The 26,835-nt window shown below is 40.1% G+C and overlaps 1 protein-coding gene across 5 annotated transcripts in view; it reads left to right on the forward strand.

Moving 5' to 3' along the window:
* The first annotated feature begins 3,007 nt into the window (after positions 1-3,007).
* Positions 3,008-26,835, forward strand: part of smoc1 (SPARC related modular calcium binding 1) — a 66,888-nt gene continuing 43,060 nt past the window's right edge. For all 5 annotated transcript variants that reach the window (XM_028566419.1, XM_028566416.1, XM_028566420.1 and 2 more), the window contains exons 1-3: positions 3,008-3,452; positions 22,610-22,775; positions 24,207-24,290. In XM_028566419.1, the coding sequence (XP_028422220.1) occupies positions 3,351-3,452; positions 22,610-22,775; positions 24,207-24,290 (352 nt within the window). In that variant the 5' untranslated portion in view covers positions 3,008-3,350. The remainder of the gene's footprint in view (positions 3,453-22,609; positions 22,776-24,206; positions 24,291-26,835) is intronic.

Genomic DNA, 26,835 nt, shown 5'->3' on the forward strand with positions numbered 1-26,835 from the left:
ATCAGTTGAGTCCTTGCGTAAATGTACTTAGTTACATTCCACCACTGAATATGACCATGAAGCCACTTTTGAGGGATTTTGTTTATAAACATTTTCATTTCCCAAATGATTCCCTGATAAATAAAAATATATATATATATATATATATATATATATATATATATATATATATATATATATATTTTTTTTTTTTTTTTTTTTTAAAAGACTTATCTACTAGCCCTTCTCTTATTTATAGTGCATCATAAGTAAATGTGGGTATTTTTGGATTTGCAAACATATTTATTATGTATGGTCATATCAAGCATGAATTTATTATGATTATTATTTGCATAGAAATACACTGAAAAACTCAACATTGATGTCTCTTTCCAGGAATCATGACCTGGTAACTCACAATAATCCACAGGCCTGGTTATGAGCGGTTTCATGTAGGAACTATTTTCTTTCTAGCGAACTACACCCGCCAATTGTTTAAGAATCAGCGCAGAAGGACGCGCACTAATCATGGATGTAATATATTATTAGACCTGGATGGAACGTTAATGGCTGAGCCCCGTTCATATCTATCAGAGTTGCTCAGTGGCGCATCTGCCAAAAAAAGTTTCTAATCTTCTGGGTTTACTTCCCTGATATGTGACACAGTAGTGTTTCTCCCTTAATGCCTCGGGTTCTTTTACAATGCTAACCAATGGGGAAAATACTCAGAGTTAGCTTCGACTTCATATATTACCTCCTAACAGCTGTATTCTCAGTAACGTGACAATCTGCGAGAAACAGGTTGCTGATAAATCACTAAAATAGTAGTGACAGCACCGTTTGGCTTGGTTATTAACGCAGTTAGCGTCGTTTGTTACTTACCTCGTTTATGACAAATGGTTTCGATTGTACTTTCTAACATGATGCCATTGTGCTAACCGAGCACAGTTAGCCTTTACGACAGAGCCGCTTCACTACACTTCTTAGATCATGTTTCATTACAGAGTTCTCTGGTGATTTTTGTTTGTCGCCGTGTGCTCGTGGTGGAAAATGAATGTAAACAAAGTTGCGTGCAGGTCCCCTTTAAGGCCAGGCTGATGTTAAAAGTCCCTCTAGTGGGGGCGGCCTGTAGCTCACCCAGTAAGAGCGTGTCGCGAATCCGACCTGCGGCCCTTCGCTGCGTGTCATCCCCACTCTCTCTCTCCCCCTTTCTTGTCTCCACTGTCACTATCGAATCCCTCTATTGGACAGAACGGGTAACAACAACCACATGCTTGTAGTGGCATTGACAATGCATAAGCCTGAGTAGTGTAGTACATATTATTTAACAGGCTGCAATTGAGCATTAAATATTTGAATATTATAGAGGAAGATTGACAGCTCTAGTACTCATGGATGAGAAGCTTGTCCTTCTCGGCTAACTCTAGCTAACTGATTCTGGCAAACGCTACAGCTCAGCTGAGAAGGACACCGTGTATGCTTCCTTCTGCGCGGCTACGCGGTTGGCGGGTGTAGTTCAGTAGAAAGACAAATTGTTCCTGCTCACAACCGGCTCCGGGGATTATCTTGAGTAGCCGGGTCATGATTTCTGGAAAGAGACATTGCTGTTGAGTTTTTCAAATGTGTTTTTGGGGGCGCTTTGAGCACCACAAGCAGAGTGCCATCTAGATTGTATTATAAGGAGGCAGACATCTCTACGGCCAATATCTCTAACCCTGGGCAACTCGCACCACAACAATACCAACTGATCAACAGCACTACAGTTAAAGTGATGGTTCGGAGTAATTCACCCTAGGGTCCTTTGCACCATGACCTCGAGCCAAACACCCCCCCCAGAAGCTTTTTTTCACCTGGGTCTAACATTGGGAGAGTTAGCGTAGAGTAGCGTTATCAGCTGAATAGCTTAGCGCAGGGGCTAATGGACCCACGTTTGTATCTCGTAAATTACCCAACTAATAATGCCCAAAACTATACCAAATGTCTACAAGTAGTACAAATAGGTTAGGCTCTCATAAAACGATGGATTGTAAAGTTTGTAAGTACACCAGAAGTTTATGTAAATGTAAAAAAAAACACTTGCCTGCTGGCTTCTGCTCTCTGCTGTTGTTGTTGCTGCTGGAAGACGAGTGCTTGGGGCCGTCCACAAATTACAACACCGAAAAGAGATGCAACAAAAATATTTTTTAATTTAACTTTTTTTTTTAAAGTAAGTGCTGTAGTATAACTAGCAGGATACAAGTAATAATTGAGGTAAGTTTGGAGACATTACCTTATTTAATCATTAAATTAATAAATATTTTTGTTGTATCTCTTTTCGGTGTAGTAATTTGTAGACGGCCCTAACACTACTCTACGCTAACTCTCCCAATGTTAGACCCAGGTGAAAAAAGCTTCTTGGGGGGTGTTTGGCTCGAGGTCATGGTGCAAAGGACCCTAGGGTGAATTACTCCGAACAATCACTTTAAGAGGGAAGATATGCATTTTTGATTTTGGGGTGAACTGTCCCTTTAAAAAACAAGTTAAATCATGAACAACAATTAGGGATTAAGTGTGTGTGTGTGTGTGTGTACACACACACACACACACACACACACACACACACACACACACACACACACACACACACACACACACACACAGGCTGACCCCCTGCGGTTCTTGTGACAGCTATTGACTTTACTCAATAGATGTTTTCTATTGTAGCCCAAGTACACAGGCTAAATGTCACGGCAGCAGGATACTAGGCTATTATAGAGCATTATATGTCTCTGAATGGGGGGTGAGAACCTAAAATTTGACTTCACAACTGCTCGGCCATTGTCCCTGTTCTCAAAGACTGACGATAATACACCAAGTGTACTGTAGCTGCTGAGTCTCCCGAGCTGACTGGCTGGCTGACCACAGCAGCGCTTTCTCCTCTGTCGAGGGAGGGTTTCATCTCGCACCAGTTTTTGCCGTGGGCGGGGCTTGGAACGCCATCCCTCGTTCGCTATTGGACGGTCGGAGTGTCAGCGCCGCTTCTCCCTCCTGCGCTTTTTAAATAAAGTCGCAATGGATACAAGCGCGACTCGACCTGTTGGAAGCCGCGATGAACAGCTGATCCTGCCGCAGTGGATAACCCCGATCATCATGGTCACCGCCGATTCCTGACTTCTCATATCCCACGCGCGGCACTATATGATTAGTTATTGGGGAAGTAGACAATAAGGGGAAGTAGCTAAAAGGAAAGTAGAATTGGAGAGAGTGAAGGAGTGCTGTACTTTTTTTTTGGAGAGGGGTTATTTCTTTTGGACCTGTTGCTCATCAGTGTGACAGACGGACACCCAGAGACTACCTGCCGCCTCCCGCTCTGCGCTCACCGACCATCAATTATGTTATTGCCGAGTTTGCTTCTTTTCACCTCTTCTCACTTTTTGGCGCCTCTGTTTCTCTGCTACCTGCCGCAAGTCTCCGCACAGAAGCCGGGTTCACGGGTGAGTGCACACCTGAGGGTCTGCTGGTTCACACTCTTTGTTAGATACAGGATCAGATTTGGATTGAAAGAGACGTACGGCACAATAGTGTAGTAGTGTGCCATAATGCAATGCTGGGTGGACTATAGCGGCGTCATTTAGGGTATCATTTAGCGAACATTAGCGCTAAATATTTTACCTTCCACCAAAAATATAGCCGACCAACTAACTGCTTTGGCGTTTTTACGCGGCATTATCCATCGCTTTGTTAAATTAACTGGACTCCAGGCAACCATCAGATGATTACATTGAAATCTTACTGTAAGAGGAACCATTAGAAATATTGAAATACACATATTGAAATACACATATAAATAGGATTGGAAATAGAGTGCTGAAGTGCATGGTGTAATGTATGTGAAACTATAACTGCGTTTTTGTGCAGACCGGGCGAAATGGAGTCCGAGACAGGAGTCCTCCAAATGCAATCAATAAAGTCAACAATTGGCGTCAAATTCAAGGACTTTACAAACTGAAAGTCAAGGACTGAACAGAACATGTTGGGGCGGGGGAATTTTTTTTTTTTTTATAATTTAGAAATAAAGTCGGCCTTGGTATTACCTTGTCAAGTAAATAAAGCCTAGTGCTGCAAAACGTTATACATGATAAGTAATATATACGATGCAGCTTGTTCGTTTTTAACTAACTTTCAAGACTTTTTAAGGCCTATGTTGTATTTATTTGGGGGGAAATGTCTCTATGCTTAGGTGCAATGGGTTATTCAGTGATCAGCTGCCTTACTCTTCCAGAAAAAAACAGTTTAGCAGTTGATGGCTGCAAATTTGAGAGTTCCTAAAGTTTTCTGCTGATCACTTTTGAGTCACTATAGAGGATAGACTCTAGTCCTGATCCCTGTCGCTATCCAGGTGGGTAAGCAATGCTAAAACCTACCAAGACACAGTTTGTGTTTGACGTGTTGCAGAGTGGAAGTTATGGATATATTTAAGGATACAGAGTTTAACCAGCATTTCCTTCACCACAGCTGCTCTTATCCATCATACGATTCTTTCTAGGACAGATCTTTGTCACCATAATGTCTCTCCAGCTCTCTTTGTTTTGTTTTTTAATTGCTGCTGTTCTTCTTTTCTTCCCGTTTTAACTTTAGTTAAAAGAATGTCATGCTCCTCCGCGGGCTGAGGAACTATCAAGCTCGGCCTAAGGAAACCTATCAATCACTTTCCACACCAACATACAGGGCGACGTCAACATGAAAACAAGGCTGCTTCTTAGTCCTCGAAAAGTGGACACCTCAATAGACAAAACCTTTTCAGCAGAGTCGGAATAAAGTGCTGTAAAACCTGCCCCGAGGTCCGGTGAACAATCGTAGAATCTCTTTCAACGTTATCCCCATAAACTTAAACTCTCTCTCCGCATCCCTCCCAACCTCCTCCTGGGCCAATTCAATCACACTCGGCCTGCTGCACTCCCCCACTCACACCACAGTAGATACTTTTAACATTGCTCACAGCTGCTGTAATACCAAAATTCACACCCCCACTTTCCACTTTGATATCAGGGTTGAAAGCCTAAGCTAACTTCACTGCATAGCACTGCTCCTTCCTCATTTCCCTGGAGGCTCCATGACGCAATAATTCCAGCATTTCTTATGATTGGGACACTAACAAAGCTTTAAAGTGCTCATATTATGCTTTTGGGCTTTTCCCTTTCCTTTATTGTGTTATATATCTTTTTTGTACATGTTATAGGTAGAGCACGACCGATAACGGATTTTTAAGGCTGATCTCGATATAATATTTGGCGATTTAAAAATCAGATATTCCGATATATCGGCCGATGTATATTAAAAAAAAATGTCCAGAAACACGTAACAAAACATAAACAGATTTCCCTAACATCAGTTATTTGTAGTTATTTATGAGTCCTTGCTAAAATAATATAATAATGCAGTTTAAAAATAAACTGATGTGTTTTATTGTCACAACAGAACAGAGGAACATCAAACTATATTAAAGTTCTGATAAATAAAATGTATCTAAATACAAACTTAAGATATGAAACTTAAAGGGCTCCCTGTTGCCAGCAGGGATGTTGTAGAGCGCCCTCTGGTGGACAAACTATGCAACGCCAACACTCAGAACATGGTTGAAGGGTGTTTCGTCCGTTTTTATTTTATTTTTTAAATATTCATTTATCGGCCATTATAAATGCTGATACCGATGGGAAATGCCTAATATCGGCCAATAATATCAGCCCGCCGATATATCGGTCGAGCTCTAGTTATAGGTTTATAAAGTGAAAAAGCCCAAAGTCCACCCCAAAGGGACTTACCATCTCCAACAGAAAACACTGTTCACCAACTGCTCCAGACAGCTCTATTGTAGTCCAGCCTTTACTTCAGAGGCAAACGTGGTCACTTTGTAACACGTTATAATGCTCGCCTAGCTGCTAGCGTGGCACGCCCTCGAGGAGCTGCAACAATGTGCAGTATGACAAAAATATATATTTTTTTAATTAAACCATGTAAACCTATTCTGATATAACCTCTAAATACAATTATGAACCTGAAAATTAGCATATGAGCACATAAGAAAATTTGAACTTTTTGCCTTATGATTGATGCTGTTTGTGCAGTTCAGAGTCTGTCTGTCGTGGACACCTTTATGATCTCACTGAAAAAGATTTTTTACAGTCTAAAATGATTAAAGTTTAACATCTAAATGCAGGTCTTAATTACGGCAAGATATTTTGCAGATTGTCTGGTCGTTAGTACCAGGAATGATCTCTATAACAAGGCAGGTGGTGGGCAGGCAGAACCCATCTATCCTTAATCCCCCTCATCAAATCAACCTGTTAGTGCCAGGGATGGGATGCATACTTTGGTGACGGCATCGGTGAAGACTCATAAACTAATTGAAAAACAAACATAAACAGCGATGTCTGAGTGGCGAAGCAGCCAAGACTGCATACCTTCAGCTTGGGAAAGTACTGCCCCGGTTTAAAACCAGGAAAGCCTTTTTATTGGTGTGAGGAAGATCACAGTGCAGGTGTGAGTGGTCTGCGCGTGTGTGTGTGCAGCATTTGGGTGCAGGTAACTGCTGCAGTGCTCAAAGGAATGGAGGTCAGGAACTGGACTTATTTTTTATGAAAACAGCATACTAAAAGAAATGTTGACACTTAATAGCAAATGTATTTATTCAAATTTGTCCCAAAAATAGCTACTAGTGGTTAGGGCTGGGCGATATATCGATATAAAAAATATATCGATATATTTTTAAATGAGATATGGAATTAGACCATATCGCATATATCGATATAGTTCAAATTTGATCCTTGCTCCAAGCAAGCAAGCAAGCTGCTGATCCTTTTGGATTGTCCTCTTTTATTTTATAGGCTTTTTATTTAAGATATTTTTTTATTTAAATGTGCACCATATGGAGCTTTGATTTCAATAAAGGTACTCCTGTTGTTATACAGTATTTATATGTTATACAGTTTACATTTTATTGTTATTTGAACAGCTGAGCATTTAACCATGAACCAGGTGAAGAAACCTGTTCATTATTTATTCATTATTTTTTGTAACTGTTCACTGAAATAGCTGGTTGCTATGAAACTACTTGTGACATGTCATATTTGGCTTTGACTTTGACTGAACATTTGCTCTCACTTTGCGGAAACAATATCGGGATATATATCGTATATCGATATTCAGCCAAAATATATCGGGATATGACTTTTGGTCCATATCGCCCAGCCCTACTAGTGGTGTGCCGTACAGTTGAGAGTTTGGTGTCAATATTTAGAGAATCTTTATAGGCTGCTCATTTTCACTGATTGGAAATCATATAAGAGAAAAGCATTGCTGAATGCAATGCTTTTTCTCAAATGGAAAAAGGGTTTTCTGACAATTAAAAAAGGCAAAAAGCAACAAGTTGTTATGTTATAGGGCGTTTTGGGAACAGCAGTCAGGAACTAAAGATGAAGCAGATGACGCAGGTTAAGAGAAAGTGGGAACACCACCAAAGTAAATAGCAAACCAACGGACAGAGTGACAAAAATCACATGGAATGTGTCGAACCTCCACAGATTCAAGGTATGATGATGAAGTATCCAAAGTTGTGCTTTATCTTGGCAACTTCTTTCTTTGGCTACTGGACGCTGGATGTAACAGATTTAGCATATATATCTCAAACTGTACTGCGATGATACTTTTGGAAACTCGCCAACTCAGCCACCAGGCGGGACGGCAGCAAAATAAAACGATAAGGAAATGCAACAAACTGACTATTAGTGAACATAAACCAAAAACCTTCTTACTGCAGGTGAAATAATTACTGATTTTCAGAATGTTAGAATATACATACTCAATTAAAGGGATAAGAGAAGTCTTAATTACTAACTTTTACTCTCTGGAGGCTGCCACCTCTTAGTCGATTAGTCGACTAATCGGTCGGTTTGGTCTTAGTCGACTAAGATTTCTTTAGTCGATTAGTCATTTTTTATGCTTATTCATGCTTAATTACTCATTTCCAAGAAACTCATGAGCCCATTTATGGTAAACACAATATTTAAAGTGGTGCTTTTGCAGGACTCATTTTGGAGAAACTCAGTTTTACAGATGGTTAATTAACTACATTTATATTGTGCTTTTCTAGTCTTAATCACCTCTCAAAGCGCACAGCTCTGTCAATTAAATCAACTAATCGATTAGTCGACAAAATCCTATAAGTGTTAGTCGACTAAGAATTTCTTTAGTTGAGGACAGCCCTACTGGATATAATAAAGTTGTGTCCAGGAAGACCAAATCAAGTGTATTTCTGAAAAAAAGGGCAAAGAACAAAGGGCCTTGATGAAAAAGAGGGGTAGATTGAAGAAATAGAAAATAAATAAACCATACTATAGGATAGTTAAACAGATACATATAAAACTTACTATATTGTGTTTTTAGTTTGAGCATGTGTGTGTCCGACTGCAGTAGAAGGATACCTATTCTAATACTGTTACCGGTATTATAATATTTTCTAGACATTGACATGAAATGGGGAGAAACGGATATAAGAGGACAGAGTGAGAAGTTTGTACCTTAACCATCAAACCACTGCGATACATAGAAGAAGAGCTGTTGGCCATAATCACGCAGATGTGCAGTGCACATTTCTCCATTTAGTCTTTATGGGGAAAAAACATTCTTGGCAAAGTGATAAGGTCATAGTTTGGCGTCACAGTCTTCTGTGAAGAGAGGTCATGAAATACAAACCTTTCAGATTAAACTTTTTCCTGACTTTCTGTTCAGCAGCAGTTTCTGATTAGGCACTTAAAAAGGAAAAATCCCTAAAACAGTTATTGGTGATGAAGCCTGTGGGTTTTGGTTCTTTTGTTGTATGGTGGTATGATTTTGAATGCTGACACAACAACATACATATGCATGGTTTTGCTGTTCTTAGAATATTTCTGTTCTCACATTAAATTGGGCTCTGGGGAGCATAATTGGGCTCCACAAGCAGGCCTTTTTTAGGCCGTAAGCGACACTTTGCCTGCGTAGTCGCTTGGATCCGGGGGGGGGTCTCCCTGCGCTCCACTTGTGAACAGACAGGCGGACAACGCTCCGAGAGTAAACGCCAGGCGATCAGTGTGTGGTGACCATGCGGATTCCGTGCACTACCGTTACTGTACTCCTGCTGGACTGGTACAACTGAATAACATTAGTTGACTGATGTATCATATTCCTAATCACAGGTCGGTTTATAACAAACAGTGGCAATCCTAGTCTTCTTAACCACAGACTGTTATTGTTGATAGCTAAAGTAAGCTAGATTAGTGTAGTCGTAACTCTATAGCCTAATTTAAGTTGAAATGTGACGTTACACAATAAATCCAGTCTTGTGGCAGGATCTGAGGGTTCCATTGGAAATTAATTACGAGGCGCGACAATCGGTACCCATCTGAAAAGACCTTTATACATTAAACAATACTGTATGTGCACGTGGGAATTGAAGTGTAATGGTAGTGCTAGAGAAAAAGGCCACAGCATTGCTAAAGTCATACTTTTTTTTTAACTTCTGAGGGCCATGGATATTGAAGCAAAATTCCTGGCAATTTAGTTGTAACATTTAATGTTTTTTGTGTATAAAGTTGGCATACGGATTAAGTGTGGTCAATTTCATGCAATTATGGAGGAATCTGTTCGATAGATTTTTTAATTTCCCTGTATAGAACTTGAAATTATAGGTGGCACTTCACGAAAGGTCAGGCGGCTACCAAAACAATAATTTTAATTATTGTTGGATTGAGAATATTCACAGCTACAGTAATTAAGTGAATCTGGGGATTTATATTTAATATATTGTGTATGAAAATGAAATTTTGGTCTGAGGTTGGTGATCTAGAGAAGCAAATGTAGTGTCCACATTCAAAATGGTTTATCCTCTGGGTATCAGTACTGTGCTTAGTCAATTTCAGCGTGTCCATTAGATCCTGATATTTCATGTGTATAAGTGCAAATTTAGGCTAATCGATGATGCTAAAGGAAAGGTTCTGGATTCATCGAAGCATCGGGATTTATCCTCTGGGGGCCGTGAACATTCAGTCACTCACTTGTCTATGAGATTACATTAAGACTAGATCAAGATTAACCAAAACAACAAAATAAAAAAATAAAACTAACTAAATGGGAAGCATCTGCTGGGGATCATGGATGCTCATACTCACACATATGGCACTCTGGGTAGTTGTTGAGATATCATGCACTGGACCAAACTGTTGGATTGAATGTTGATTCTATGGTAAAACCCAATAATGAGCAAGACTTTGTTAGTCATGCTAGCAGTGTGGCTCTAGCTTGGCAATGTCGGTCAGTGTACCACTTTGGTCCAGACTAAAATATCTCAACAACTCTTGGACGAATTGCAGTAACATGTTGTACAGATATTTATGGTCCCCAGAGGATAAGCCTACTGATTTTGGTGGTGCCCTGACTTTTCATCTAGTGCCACCGACAGGTAAAATATCTTTCAAATTTCAGTACAGACATTAAGATGAATCCTGATAATGGTGACTTTTTCTCTAGCGCTAACCATGAGGTTGACATGTGTAGGTTCAGGTTCACAAGGCAACTAGCCACATAACCAGACACCTAGGCTCCACTTACATTTCGCCGGTCACCGACAGATGGCTTTAAGGGTGACTGCACCAGCGTTCCACCAAATTGCTTACATATGTCGATTCAATCTGATATCTGCGTAATCAGCAAACGTATTTCATGCTCAATTTCGGGGCTTTCTAATCAGTGTAATGCAATGCAGTCAACGTCCAGCTCTGTGATTTCAGGCCAGTGAGCTCCATGCACGCATCACCACAACTTCACTCAGCCTCCCCCCCCCCCGCTCTGCAGAGCCTCCTGATAGTTGTGGTTTATGGGGTGCGTTTTCATTTACGTAATTATCTAGTCCACTATGGGAACTTGCTCTATGTAAATTTAGTGCGTTAGTGAAGTGCACCCGCTCTTGTTTGAGAGGAATACTGCCTGTTGAGAGAGTTATGGCTCTGTGTAATCCTTCAGATTATCAGGACGGCTAAAACGCTAGAAACACTTCCTCTTTCGTATCAAACTAGCTCAGCGGATTAGCCTCTGCTCTGCAACATATTTAATCGTTTCCTTTGATATGAGCGAGTGTGTGGTCTCAGTTTGAGTACGCAATGGTGGCTTTGATTCTATTGAAATGTGTGACGGGGACACACACACACACACGCACGCACACGCACACACACACACACACTTACTTCCTGGGAACAGCAGAGACAGCTGACTGTTCTGTAGCCAGGATGTAGCATTAGTGATAAACAAGGAATGCTGTTAATCTGATTTAGAGCCATTTCCGACCAACACCTCCTTCGCCCCCTCACTCACACTTCCATTTTGATCGCTTTACACCACTTCAAAAGAAAAAAAAAAGAAGTCATTATTCTCATTAATGTTGTATTTAATCTACTTTGCATCATCTAAAGAGGAAATCTGATTTCAGCATGGGGTGAAAATGTTTTTATTCGTCTCTTTCTCAGATTTATTAAATCTACTGGAGTTCATAACCATAAAAATACATAACAATACAGTAAAGGTGCAGTATGTAATGCTGACAGCTAGTGTTTAAAATAGTTACTGCAGTACAAATTCAAAATACTGGAGAGAGTCGTCTTCCCCGCCCCCTCATTCCCAGACTCAAAGTTCAGTTTTTTTTAGGTCGGATAGAATTTATCTCCGTTGATCCTGTTTGTTTGTTTGCTGCTTTCATGGCTGTACTAACGTTACAGCTGGGTTTAGGTTTTTACAGGTATATCTGGCAACCCGGCCTGGCTGTCAAACTGGGCCGTTGATAACAACACACAGATCAAAACAGATATTCCGTCACGGAACGGAAATTTCAAAAGGAGAAAATACTGGCATTAGCATTGTTGTCAGAAAAGATAGTATTTCAACTTAGCATGTTTCCTTAATATCTGATGATGCATTGGGGTCATTTTGGGATTCATTACAGTAAATACATTACATATCGGACCTTTAAAGCTAATTAAAATCAGCATTATTTTAACAATCAATCAAGTGACTTAAGTGTAGTGTAAAGTGAAAGGGGTTGTTCACAGATAATTATCACCCAGTCCTGCAGTTCCCTTTACCTATACAGTGTTTTTAGTGTCAGGTTCAAATCTGACCTGCAGCCCTTTGCTGTGTGTCTTCCCCTCTCTCTGTCCCCTAAAATTGTTCATGGTTTGATGATTTCATTAGATGAATTATTTAAAAAAAAAAAAAAAGCAACTATATAATGCTGTCTTTAAGCGTGTGGATAACTGTCAGAGTTTGCGTTTCAATCATCACAGTCAACAACAGCCTGCTTGATGAGTCAGTTAAGTTACAGAAGCTCAGTTCTTTGCATCCTTTATGTCTATGCACATTCAGCCCAGTGGGAGAGATGAAAGAAAACAAAACGCTACTTTGCTAAAACCTTACCTACCAAACATGACTGTAATCACATCAAAAAATCTAATTCAAAGAAATGGTGGAGTAGGGGACTAACGCTTTAATGTTTTTAGCCCAAACCCCGCCCCCCTGCTGCGAGTGGAACACACACTTTGCACCTCCTGTGAGAAAGTTGTCCATCTCCTTTAGCTCGCAACATGCTAGAACTGTGTTTTAAGGGTTTTAAAAGGTTACTTTGACAATGTTAAATTACAGGTTACTTTTTCAAGACAAAACCCAATTAGAAATTTAAAAGGAATAAGGGGGAAGAGAAGAAGGGCGCAGCTCCTTTTTAGTTCCTCTACTTTTTTTTTTATTTTTATTTTTATAACACGGCAAAGTAAAGTGTGTTAATGGAAACAGCATGAGGGATGGCATTCGCTTTATAGATTTCCTGAAAACTAAATGCTAATTATCGGACCAAAGTGATTACCTCGGCCCGTTAAAAGCACACAATTAGCCCCGACTTTGGTGGACAACTTTCATTGGCCTGTTTCCTCTGTGGTTGGCTTTATTCTCCTTTTCCTCCATTTGACTAATCCACTTGTTGGCTAGTGACGGAATGCCAAAAATGCCCGGTGATTAATGACACAAATGCATCAGGTGGCCATATATGTATTTATGTATGTGTTGTTGCATTGTTTGTTGTTGTTTTGCCCAAAGGGGATAATGACCCCATCACACGTTAACGTGGAGCTGGCACACAGAGCTCACACAGAGCTCACACACACACACACACACACACACACACACACACACACACACACACACACACACACACACACACACACACACACACACACACAGAATCTCCATCTGTGTGCATGCAAAAGCCTTTACCGGTGAAGCAGTGATGTCATTCATGTCAAGGAGCATGTTCCTGTTAGTTAAATAGAACAGACATTTTTTCCGCTACACAGGATCTGATTTAAACATCCCTTGTGATATCAAGTCAGCTTCAGTTCGACCGATGCAAGAACAAAGTGGAGAGGGTTGTCATTACAGTGGGCTTCTCCAACTAAAGAGTTTTGACCAAATGGAGTTAAACAATCATGAGAAAAAGCTCAAATTTTCACCATTGCGCTCTATGATAACTACCATATTGCAGCCTGCCTCCAGTTTTACACAGCAGCAAAATACCCAGAGTATTAATATTAACACTAACAGAGTTAACTCCTTAAGACAGTTCTGTGATGATTCGTACAGCGAGCAAGTTTCAAGAATCTGCAAATAGATTTCATACTACCTAAAAGTAAAGTCTTGGGGAGTACTACTGCAAATGTTGTCTACTGTAAAGCCTTTCTATGGCTCCAGAGGGAAGTGTGCAAAGTCTGATACATTGCCTCGAGTGATTGTTGGGTTGGGGCTGAAGACTACAAGTTTGAACATAAAGTTAATCGGGAGTGAGTTGTGGAGTCAGAAAGAAATGAGTTTACCAGAGCTCCGTAGCACGCTCCTCATCTTTGCTAGAGGCTAGAGGCTTAAGACTACATTAGCTGCTAGTGGCAAAACACAGAACAAGTTGCATTGTGGTTAATGTAGGCGGCAGGTTTTCACAAGGAAAGAATGCATGGAATAAAAATGACGTTACATGGTTCTGCAGCACAGAATTTGGACGTTTTTAAAAAATCTGTCCATTGTGAGTCCGGCAATGTCATAGGAACGCAAAGCTAAATCTACGAGGTACCATTTAAGACACAAAGTACAGAGTTGGTTGAAGTAAAGAGCTTGTTGTGTTCACTTATTTTGAACCGCCTTGGGATCTACTTTTTATGTTGTGTTATATGTTGGTCTTTACAATGAAAATCTGTCCAAGAAATGAGCTCTACCCTACGCACAATGAGCCAGTTGGAAAGTTGAACGTAATTGCATTTACTGTAGGAGACGTAATCCACAGTTTTGTTTATTTACTACCTCTGTTCGGTTTCTCAAAGCCTGCCTTTTGCCCTGTCCGCCCTTTAAGCGTGCATATATAAAAATGATTATGTCTAATCATATTCTTTCTTCTTGTTCCACTGCTGTGGCTCGGGCTGGAACAGATTCCCTGCCAGTGACGGTAAAAAAGACCACTACACAGCTAGTGCTGCAACTGTTGCACAATGGGGGTTGCATTTCACTTATTTTATGAGTGGTGGAGAGAGAGCTCAGGACGGTGTGTGTGGATGTGTGTGTATGTGTGCATGTGTGTGTTTTGGGGGAATTTGGCTCGTTAAATGTGAGAATCTCAGTGCTCATTGTTTCCCGGTCAAGATACCAAACCATCGGGTAACTCGCCTGGTCTTTTACCTTTGACTCATCTTTGACTTCATCTCTTTGGAGGGCCGAGTAGGCAGAGGAGGATAGGTCCTCACTATGTTTATGTCTAAGCTGTCTCTCCGTCCATTAAAGATAAAAGCATTTCTTCTTGTTCTACCATTTGGAAATTAAAGAAAGGTCCTCTGAGCGGTTGTTAAAGTGAGATTTTTCCCTCAGGGGTACACTCGATACGTCAATACTTGGGCCTCTCTCTAAATCTTTGATGTGCTGCCTGCACTATGATGTAAAATGTTGCATAATGATCTGCAGGAAGGTAGTACGAGTTTTGGCCCCACAGGTTCAGGTAATTAATGTTATTTTGAGCCGCGTGTGTTCCTCGGCAGATCCAGCAATAGCTCCTGTTACACGTTAGTCCGTTTAATTTAGATGCGTTTGTTTGGTTTTGATTATGGGATGTCGGGGCGGGTCTCAACCCCCGGCCATTATCGGCCTAACAGGAGGGGCTGTTTTCCCTCAGGAGATAATGCCAGGTCCCGTCATCCTGGCTTATACTGTAGCAGCTGATTGCTGTCAAACAGACCTGGGTCAGATAGTAACTGGAAATCCCTCGTAGCGTTTTGTTTTAACCTCCTTAAGCCGCCAGATCGCTGGGGTTTACCGCATCAGGACACTTCAGATAGAATTTGGTAAGCTGGAAACCACAGAAAAGTGTAAGAATGTTGTCAAATGCTCGGCTGATTGGCTGCAAACTGCTCTGTGTGGTGCGAAAAGACAAACCTCTACTCGTCTGGTTGTCCCCGCTGGTTAACGGAGTTGTTTTTCCAGATACCATGCGAACCAGGCTCCGTGTCACTCACTGCTGGTGTGAGTCAACTTCATTTTGGCAGGATTCAAATGGGAACCACGTGCACATTTATTAGTAGTGAGGAACTCACGTAAAAACGGCGGTGCCGTAGAAACTGTTGGAAGACTCGATCAGATCTGAGAGGTGGCTGGGATACAGTGCAGAGAGTCTGAGTCGAAGATTAGATTAGATTAGATTAGGGTTTATAGTGTAACGTCAGTCTGCCGTTAGATATTCTCTCAAGGAGGCTGGATTGTTCCTCCTCCCACTAATTTAAAGGTTTTTGCTTTGGCTGTTTTAATCTGAAACAGTCCTTTGGTAAGTATGGTTAAGCACAAGGAATTTAGGGTTTTACATACAATACACTGTCCAGTTGCCATTAGCAGGAATAGTTCCACTTTTTTTGGGAAACAGGCTTATCCACTTTTTCGACGAGTTAGATCAAAAGAAAAGAGATAGCACTCCTATACCTGTCCGTTAAATATGAAGCTAGAACTAGCAGCCAGTTAGCTTAGCATAGAGTGGAAGTGGAGTCCGTTTGCTCGACTCTGTCCAAAGGTAAAAACAACAACAAGCACCTCTAAAACTCAATATTTAACTCTTAATGTCCAGTTTGTTTAATCCACAACTTGTGTTTCTTTCCCAAGAAATAGTCCAGCACATCGTTTTTACACTTCCGTTTTCGTATGTAACAACTGAGATAATAACGTGACAATCAGGAAGCTTTAGAGGTGCCCCGTTTTCAGTCTTTATGCTAAGCTAACCGGCTGCTGGCTCCAGCTTCACATTAAACTGGCAGATGTGAGAATGGTGTCAATCTTATTCCGACACTTGTGTGTCACCAATAACAGTGTTATTTTGTGTTTTATTTTATTGGAGTGCGTAGAATAAATCTTCCTGCATTTTGTGTGCTCTTTGTGAAACTGTAACCAGCAACATTACCACACGTGTTGAGCGTTGTTTTTTTTGTTGTTTTTTTTTAAAGCAATCTCTCAGAATAGTTACTTGTATTGAATGATAACTGTTGTTGTCAGTATGTAAGTACCCTTGAAGGTGCTTTTAATTATTTATTTTTTTTAACTCACTTAAGTAAAAGAACTCCCAACCATAAATTGGGAAACTTTTGTTTTCTCTGAGTTTCTGGTTTCACCTTTACGGGCTGAGACGAGTATGTGGGTGGAACAGCATGACTAAGAAATGACTACATGTGGGAGACTTGGTAGGAGTGTTGATTTCCACTTACTGGACAATGCCGTCTCAAAATCTGTGATTGAATGTTTTATTATGACAGTGGAGGTAGAGGGGCTGGATCCATTAAGTCAGGGGATGGGGAGGACGAGTCGGCCTGTGGGCAGAGGCCAGACTCTGTGGCTCTTAACCTGAATGAGTGGCCGTATAAATCACTTCTTTTCTTTCTTTCTTTTTGGGGGGGTAGAATAGCTGGCTTTGGATACAGATTTACTGATTGAACAGTTCGTCACGTAGACCAACTGCTTTCCATCCACGTCACTGTGGCTCAGTCTTTTTAACCACTTCTGCTGTGAAGGAAACACGTAACTGCTTTCTTCTTTTCTTATACTTGCTTTACATATACTTTGTATACTTAAACAGAGGGAGAAAGACAGTGCTCTACTTCTATAATGAAATAAATAAAGAAAAAGCCACAGGGTTCTTTAATCTGGAGGGGAGAGGCAGATACAATGCAGATACACGCTTCCCCCCCTGACTACTGAATTATCCCTGTCCTTCACTGAAGCCAAGGGGAGGACACGCAAGTTAAAAATGAAAAGATGTGCTAGGTTTTCCTCTCTGTCTGCACTTTCTCATAAAGAGTCCCATCACATCATGATTTAGTTTTATTCTGAGCCGTCCGACAAGAGATGCCAAGGCTGAAATCAGATCAAAGTGTCTGCCTTGTTCTGGACATAACGTTACATGGAGGCGAGTTGGATTTGTGTCCCATTGTATTATAATAATTATTATTGCGGTTTGTTTAAATATCCTTTCACCTTGTTACGCGAGTTTTTTTTTTTTTTTTTTTATCAATTTATGAGAAGTATCAATATGTCACCGGAGGAGTTAAAGCAGCCAAACAAGTCTCTCCATGCTCAGAACTTGGATATTTTTTAACAGATATATTGTTTCATGTGGGGATTAAACCTGTGATCCTCCTTTTTCAGGACCACCCTGTTACCCCGCCCCTTGATTTGATCTGGTACTGAAGCTCTGGTATCTTTTTCTATTTCAGGAAAAGTCTAATCTCTTTTGTTGTTGTTGCTCTTCACAGAAAATGTAGTGTCTGTCTGAGCTGACAGCCATGATGAATACCATGATAATTTATCTACAGGGGAAAAAAAAAACTCTACCTAATAGGGCTGGGCGATATGGAGAAAATCAAATATCACGATATTTTCTATATCTATATATTGCGGCGATATTGTAGGGTTGACAATTGGTGCTTTCACTTAATATTTTCACAATGACATTTCAGATAAATACTCATCAATAATGTGTATATAATGACTAAGTGGCTAAAGGCAAATAATGGAACAGCTGGAACAGTCTGGTAAGTTCAGAAAATGACATCACTCTACTCTAATGCAGCCTTTAAAACCAGGAAAAGACAACACTTGTATTACCATATAACGATATCTAAGACGATATCTAGTCTCATATAGCGATAGAATACCGATAAATTGCCCAGCTCTACTTCCTAATGTTGTATTTAGTTATAAAAATCTGGCCTGTGGGGTGAAATGATTCCATTTCATTTGTTTCAGTATTAAACATGCCAGGAAAAGGCTGTTCTCTAAACTAATATGATGAAAATGATCCAAACCAGCTCACCAGTTGGCAGATTTTTCACTTCATGAATTTGGGACTCTTTATATGGGATTTTTTTATTTTAATTTTAATTTATTGCTTGTTATTTAAAATGAATGTTTATGCCCGTCATAACTGTCAGTGCTGGCAGCTACTCTCTGGTATCGGTAAAGTAAATAACCCACAAAAGGACTGTAAATGGATTATTTTCTGACCTGTGTCTCATTTTCTTCACCACAGTTTGGATTTGTAATTTGTGCTCTAACAAGTTTAAACTCCTGGGTCGTTTCCAGGTCGTCAGAGAGAGAGAGAGAGAGAGAGAGAGAGAAAGAGAGAGAGAGAGACAGAGAGAAAGAGAGAGAAGGAAAGAAAAAGAGAGAGGGACAGACAGAGAGAGAGAGAGTGACAGAGAGAGAGAGAGAGAGTGAGATATTAATATATGACAAAGATTATAAAATTTATTTATTTATAAAATTTATTTATTTATTTATTTATTTGAAAGAAAACGGGGACAATACATATTAATGAACATTTTCAAAAATGTAAATATGCCAGATTATAGCCTTAGGCAAATTTCCATCTGCAGACCCCCTGGCAGGTTGGTGTTACACACAAATTAATGAATACATACAAAGACACTATATGCAGACTATATACAAAGGGACAAGGACAAGAACAGTGATCACATCATGTTAAAACAAACAACAACAACAACAAGAGTGGACAACAAGGGACATATAGAAAACAAGAAAGCATCGACTATAGTGAACAAATCACAAACTGTCCTGATATTACACTGATCCATATTACACCATTCTATGTTGCACTGACCCACATTACACTGACCCCTATAGCACAACCCATGTTATAATGACATTTATTGCACAACCCATATTACACTAATAATTGTGTCCCTTTTTATAACACTAACTCTGTTTTAAGTCTGATATATAATGATTAACTAAACATGATTACAAGTCTGTATGTCCCTCAACCACACTTTTAAATGACTCCTAAAGATAGAAAGACTTGTGCTTTCCCTCACTGACAGTGGAATGCTAATCCAGAAACGCACTCCCTGATATGACAGAACGTTCTGTGAAAAGGCGGTCCGCCTAAATGCCAATTCACAATCACCTCTCATAGTGGCTCTAGTCACTCGAGACCCAGCAACACTGCTAGACTTTTGTTTTATAAAATCGCTCAATGGTGGAGGCGCCAGACCATGTATAACCTTATAGATTAAGCAGGCTGATTTAAATAATTTGAAATTAACAAAATTTAAAAATTTATATTCATCAAACATTTGACAATGGTGATATGACAAAAGTTTCTTGTCTAATATTTTCAATGCTCTTTTGTAGCATACTTCAGTTGGCCCAATAGCTGCATGACTCTTATAAGACCAACTTGTGATACAGTACTCAATATGAGCTAGTATCATAGAATGCAGGAATGTAATCGCTGCTATATCCGTTAATGATGTACGAATATGTCTAAAATTCCGTATATTAACATTTACCGTTTTCACTACTTTTTTAACATGTTTTTTAAAGGATAGTTTTGAGTCTATTCACACTCCCAAATATTTAAATTCTTCAACATTAACTAATTCATGTCCACCCAAGCGAACTTTTACTGCGGCCACGGTTGTTTTAGGTTTACTAAAAAACATTGATACGGTCTTTTTAACATTAAGGCACAGGCATGAATCATTCAGCCATGTTTGTAAGTCATTTAAGGCTAATGAAAGTTGATGGGCTGCATCACCAGCACTTTTTGCCTGTCTATCATCTGCATACGTAATCATGTCCACATTTTTGCACACATTGGGCAAGTTATTTACATAGAGTGAGAACAGCAATGGACCTAAAATTGATCCCTGAGGGACACTTTGCGTATAGTGAAGATAGGGTGACCTACTATTCTTTATTTGCACGCATTGTTTTCTATCTGATAGATAAGACTGTATCCATTTAACAGTTTGATTTTACTAAAGTTAAATGTTAACCATCTAGACTTAAGGTGATTCACAGTATCAAACGCACGCTTAAAGACATAAAATGTAAGTAGCAGGAGTCTGCTGCCACTGTGGCTGAGTGAGTCTGCATCATGTTTTAGCCAAACTAGCGCCGCCTGTCGGCCCACTACTTTGGTCCAAACTAAATTTTCTCAACAGCTATTGGATGGATTGGCACAAACGTTTGTACAGACATTCATATTTCCCAGGAGGATGAATTGACTAACTTTTCATCTACGCCACCATGAGGTTCATGTTTGGTAACCTGACTCCGCCAGATGGATTGCTTCGCATTTGCTCGGCATATCCATCTGGGAACTTTCCGTTGGAGAACTTTTGGGAAGGGGCGGAATACTGGTTATTTGATTGGATGAACCATCTGTCTATCACCTATGTTGGTGATAGACGGGCCAAATCAACCAATCAGATCCACGAAGCGTATGAAAATACAACCACAAGCCCGCCCCTGCTGCTGCAGGCAAAGCATAGCTCGTAAGCTCAGCATGCAAGCAACATGTCGGTAAAGGATATTTGCCGTTTGTGTAACCAGAATTTAGGAATAAAAGACACCATTTCAGGTTCCCGGACCATATTCCAAAAGAAGGATCCAAGAGGAAAAAAGCATTAGCGAGCTGCTAACAGAATTAGGGCTACCGCTGGCTGATAATACTGGTTAGCTGATTGGATAAACCATCGGTCTATCACCACCTAACCCACCTCAAAACCAACGCTGATTGGCCCGGTCGTTTGGCTAACGGCTCCAAATTTTCTCTGCCTCAAGATGCCAGACTGATCTGCGAGTGGAAAACTGGAGCTCTCGAGATCAGGACGGTCTCACGAGGCTACACGTTTGGGGCTTTGAGTGAAATATCTCAACAGTAATTGGATGAATTGCAGTGAAATCTGGTACAGTCATCAATGTCCTTGCTTTATAATACGTTTGATGATCCCCTGAACAGCATGGTCAAAATCGGAATTTGACCAATACCATACACCTGCCAAAATAACTGCATTCCCTTCACCCTCAGCTGTAAATGTAGTTTACTTAGCAAATGTTAGAATGCTAAACTAACATGGTAAACATTATACCTTAGCATTCAATTCAAACTGCTGTGTCTAGTATGGCTGTAGAGGTTTTTTTTTATTTTATTTTGTGCCTTTTGTTTAAAATAACAAAATAGTTTTGCTAATTTATAGTATGCAACATACAGTAAAAGTAAAACAGTCAGATAGGGTTCACATTAAGATCAACTCCTTCAGGTAAGAGCAGATTATATGAGATTAGTGTGAGATCTGTGAAAGTCAAATTGTCCACGAAAAAAGTGACACTGGCGGTTACTTAAAGTATGTGTAAAGTAAAGGATGGCTGTGACGGTTTCTGGAGCAGTCTGACTTCTTTATTATAATAATAATAATAATAATAATAATAAGCCAAGGCTTAGACTCCGCTCTCAGAGGAAAAAACATGCTGCCATGCAGTTAATCTTTTTAGTGCATGTTAGATGTTAGACTCCTGGTGATTCATTTGTATATGAGATCCAGTAGTACACCAGCTCATTCATGACATCAGTGGTTTGGCTTTGTTACCATCTACACTTTGTTCAGGTCTGTCTGATTGCCCTTTATATGTTTGGAGAAAATCTGTCTCCAAGCAACAATTGTGATGTTATTCAAAATACTTTTTTTTTTTTTTTTGAGTCAGGCATTGGGATAAGGAGGCAGAGGGAGAATACAACTGCACTTGTATACACTAAAGCTCCGCACATGCATTTCTACTGCGGATGGTTTTGAAAAGATCGTCAGATAGGAGTTGGCAAGTGAAGGATGGAAACTGTACTTTTTTTGTTTTTTTTTTGTTTCTGGCTGCGTTTCATTTTCCACCACCTTCTTCCCTCCATACCTGCCCTAAATGAGATCTCATGTGTCGGATTCAGAGCTCCGACCAGCACTCTGGTAATTGCTTAAGAGACTTTGAAAAAAAAAAAAAAAAAAAAACTGCATTTGAGAAAGGTTTTCACATGCAGTTTCCTACTTGAGAATAGCCTCATTTTATGAAACAGGTGTTTGAGCAGCCACAAAGTTTAATCATCACGTTGGAGCTATCAAGATATTATCAAGAGGGTTTTTTTCTTCAAAAAAAAAAAAAAAAAAAAAAAAAATGTTCAACAAGAGTTGGCTCAGGTACGCTGTTGTTTGGATTGCAGTGGCTGATCGGAGACCGAGACAGTCACTGTGGGGTCATCTGCCCGCGGGCGCAGGGGAAGCCGGTGTGCGGCTCGGATGGGCGGAGCTACGAGACCGGCTGTGAACTGCAGAGGGCGCGCTGCAAAGATAAGGCCCTGGCACTGGCACACCGCGGCCGGTGTCGAGGTGAGAACTCAACTCTGGTTACAGTCTGTGTATGCTACGAAAATCTTCTTGAGAGAGACTTGAGACCTTTTTTGCAATGAGTGATCTGTCAGGGTGCATTCAAGGAAACTCTTGTGAGTCTTCTGCCACTTTTTAACGCAAGAAACTAACATTTTCACAATGTGCATGTTTGCATATTGTCTTATTTCTAGAGCTGCAAAGATTACTCGATTAGCTGTAAACTATTAAATGAATCGTCAACTATTTTGATAATCAATTAAATCAGTTTGAAAAAAAAAAAAAGATGGATAAAATACTTGACGTAATTTTATATTGTGATATTATTGTGATAATACATTTTAATACAATTTTACTAAATAACCACACAAGGAATGGATGTTTTTGGCTAATCCGTCATCACATTGATTAATGAATCATATAAAAATCCAATACTCCCATTAACGCAGTCCTGCACACTGATTTGCAACATCTTTTCAACATGGTCTAATACATCCAGAGATATTAAAGGGATAGCTACATGGTATATATAAATATATATTGCTATATTGCCCGCTCCTGCCTCCAGGGTGTCTGGGAAGGTTCTGCAGGAAATCTAACATATACAATATGATTGCCAGTTTGCATTCTGACGACGGCTACACACTGGCTGCGTGGCGTGAGCGTGGCGGCTGTGTGGCGTTTTCTATGTCTTTGCACACCAGAAACGTTGTCTGGACACATGTATGTTCCCCATTAATAAACTGCACTCCGGCAGTAGTATACTTCATGTTAAACATAAATATATACTGATCTGTTTACAGCAAAGACAACGTCGGCAGTATTGACGGCAAAATAGGCTACAGAGCATTTCGTCCTGTATTGACCGGTGCAATATTTGAAAATCGATAATTATTATTATTTTAAATTACATTTATATGTCTGCATTTATGTCAAAACCTAGAGACTTTCAAACATCAACATGTCATTTATGAAATGTATTTGTGTCAAAATGACATATAGACATCTTTCCCTATTCTATTTTGCCTGGAAACGCTTCCAACACGCTTGTGTGAAAAATAGGCGTCGGTTCTATTTCTAGCATGCACGCGTTTTCTGAGACGTGCGTGTCCCGCAGTTAGTGTGCAAGCTCTAACCGGTTACCATGGGAGCCGAAATAAAAATGGACACGCCACTCAGTTGACACGCTCACGCCACGCAGCCAGCGTGTAGCCGGGCTGAGAGGACATCCCAAACATCTGTGCATGGATAAAACAACTTCCAGTGAAGTGCTGTCCTAGTCCTGATTTTTTAAATATTTGATACAGCCAAAGCATCAACAGTACTGTAAAGTATAAAAACAACATGGAGTTAATGGGCTAAAGTATTCATCTTCAGTATGCTTTAACCATGATGTGACTCCACAGAGCTTTGCGTGACGTTTTTGTGTTTCAGGTAAAAACTGGGTGAAAATCGATCAGTTGCCGGTGGCTCCAGCACCAACATCCACATCTGAGGCGAGAGACCTGGAGCTCAAAGGTAAGGACACGAAACACATCTGAATTTGACCAACGGTACTACAAACAGGGAGGGATTATGAGGAGATAGCAGATTGTTGTTTTGCCAAGAACAGACGCCAAAAATGCTGAAATAATTGTTAATAATTGTAACCTAATCTTCCTTCTAAGAGTATATCGTGAACGTAAAACGCTGAAGAATACATTGATTTCCTTGAGATTAAGAGAGCGTGTTTAAGATGTTGAGGACACCAGACAGTTTGGGAAAAAAAAAGTGGAACTGAACAGAAGATGTCTTTCATTTTCCGCCTCTCTGTAAGCGTGTAAGTTTTTACAGACAGTTCCTCAGTGTCTGTATGCCAGCCACTCAACAAAAGCAGAGATTGATAGGTTTCGAGTCAACGTTGGAACCCCCACCCCCATCTTTTTTTCTATTAGGAAAACAGCCTTCCCAACCAAATCCATTTTTGGAGTGAATTTTGTTCCCTCTATATAGTAATACGGTTTTGTTTCATAATATCAGCTGTGTGCCAAGGAAAGGAGTGCTGGGCAAAGCTCACACAGTGTGTGGAGATGTGGCAGGCCTGTATTGTTGTAATCTCACTGCTGCTTTATTTAGGCAGGCAGATCATCAACCAATCCTTGTTTACAATGGCAAGGCCTGGCCAGGGCTTAGTGAGGTGTGCGTGAGATTCAGAATAAACACAACAGATACATTTGACTACAAGATATGTTAATTGCAGGTACAACAAACAACCACCACCAACACACACACACACACACACACACACACACACACACACACACACACACACAGCTATGGTTATTACAACAGGCCAGTGGTGGAAGAAGTATTCAGAACCTGTCCACTATAAAAAAAAAAATACTCTGTTGCAAGTAAAAGTCCTGCATTGAAAATGTTACTTTAGTAAAAGTATGTAAAGTATCATCAGGAAAATGTACTTAAAGCATCAAAAGTAAAAGTACTCAATGCAGAAAAATCCTCACATTTCAGAAAACTGGAAACGATCCAAACACCTCTGTCAATCAACTAAGTGTTTAAAGAGTCCATATTATGAAAAAAAAACACTTTTTCTGGGATTTGGGGTGTTATGTTGTGTCTCTGGTGCTTCCACACACAGACAAACTTTGAAAAACATCCATCCTTGCTGTTCTGAGTCAGATCCGGTTTCTGAATGTGTCCTGCCTTCAGTCTCCGGGTGAGCTGTTCAAAATCGGCACGGCTTGTGACGTCACAAGCCAAAATGAGCTGGCTAACCGCAACCGTTAGCATTCTAATGCTAACGCTAGCATGCCACCTCGTTCTCAATAGCAAAGCACTGCTACAACACACACAAGTTCACCATAATCTACAAAAGAACTACTTCCGTGTGCCCTCATTTAGAAGTCTCCCAGCTAATCCTGCCTTGTAACTGACAAAAGTTGGACAAACAGGCTTTCTTTTACTGTCTCTAGAGTTAGCTAGCTGACATGATCTACATCTGAGCTACTGCGCATGTGCTGAGTGCAATCAAAGATAGTACAGAAGAAGAAGAAGAAAAGAGGTCTCACTCTGTAGCTTAAACAGAGACCAGGTAAAAAGAGGATCTGCAGCAGCAAGAGAGAGCTGTGCATTACAACAAAAAATATGGTGTTTTTTGAAAATTAAACCATGTAAACCTATTCTGGTACAACCTTAAAATACAGTTATGAACCTGAAAATGGGCATAATATGGGCACTTTAATGGTCTAATCATTTCAGCTGGACTTGTAGGCCGTTATATTGTTGGGTTAGTTTTAGTTTATAATAAAACATTATATTTTATAAACTACACGTGTTTTGGGTGCAAAAATCCTAATTTGTAAAGTAACTAGAGCTGTCAGATGAATGTAGTGGAGTAAAAAATACAATATTTCTCTCTGAGATGTAGCGGAGCAGAAGTAGAAGCTGGCATGAAAAGAGAAGACTCAAACATTTGTACTTAAGTACAGTACTTGAGTCAATGTACTCAGTTACATTCCACCACTGCAACAGGCAGGCCTACGTATTTATTATTTAGCTGTGACTAAACAACCTGGGTAGAATCAACACATCATTATTCAAAGTATCTAACATGACGATGAGAAAGTAATGTTTATTTCAGTCAGGATATGTACTTTAGTGTTTTGCAGTCAATCAAACTTGCCTTGCAACATAAATACAACAAAGAAACAACCCTTTGGATGTGCATACTTTGCTGCCCTGTCACAACTAACAAGCCCAGACAAGCTTAAGGAAATACAAGAGCAACAGAACTGCTAACATTTCCTTAAATCAGGCTTATTCAAATGATTTGTTGGGGTCTTCAGTGGGACATTGAACTGTTTTTTCGCTTGTCCAATGTCTAATGAGACTGGTTTCCAACGTAAAATATGCTCTCCGTCAAAGTCCACGTTTATAAATTCATGTAACCGTGTCTGTCTTTCTCGGTGACTTCATCACCCAGTTCTGGCTCTGTCGGTCTTTGACTCTGGAGGAGACGAAATGTCTGTCTCCTCTCAGGTCCAGAGACAACTTTTATTAAACT

This window comes from Perca flavescens, chromosome 20 (genome assembly GCF_004354835.1).
Source record: "Perca flavescens isolate YP-PL-M2 chromosome 20, PFLA_1.0, whole genome shotgun sequence".
Lineage (NCBI taxonomy): Eukaryota > Metazoa > Chordata > Actinopteri > Perciformes > Percidae > Perca > Perca flavescens.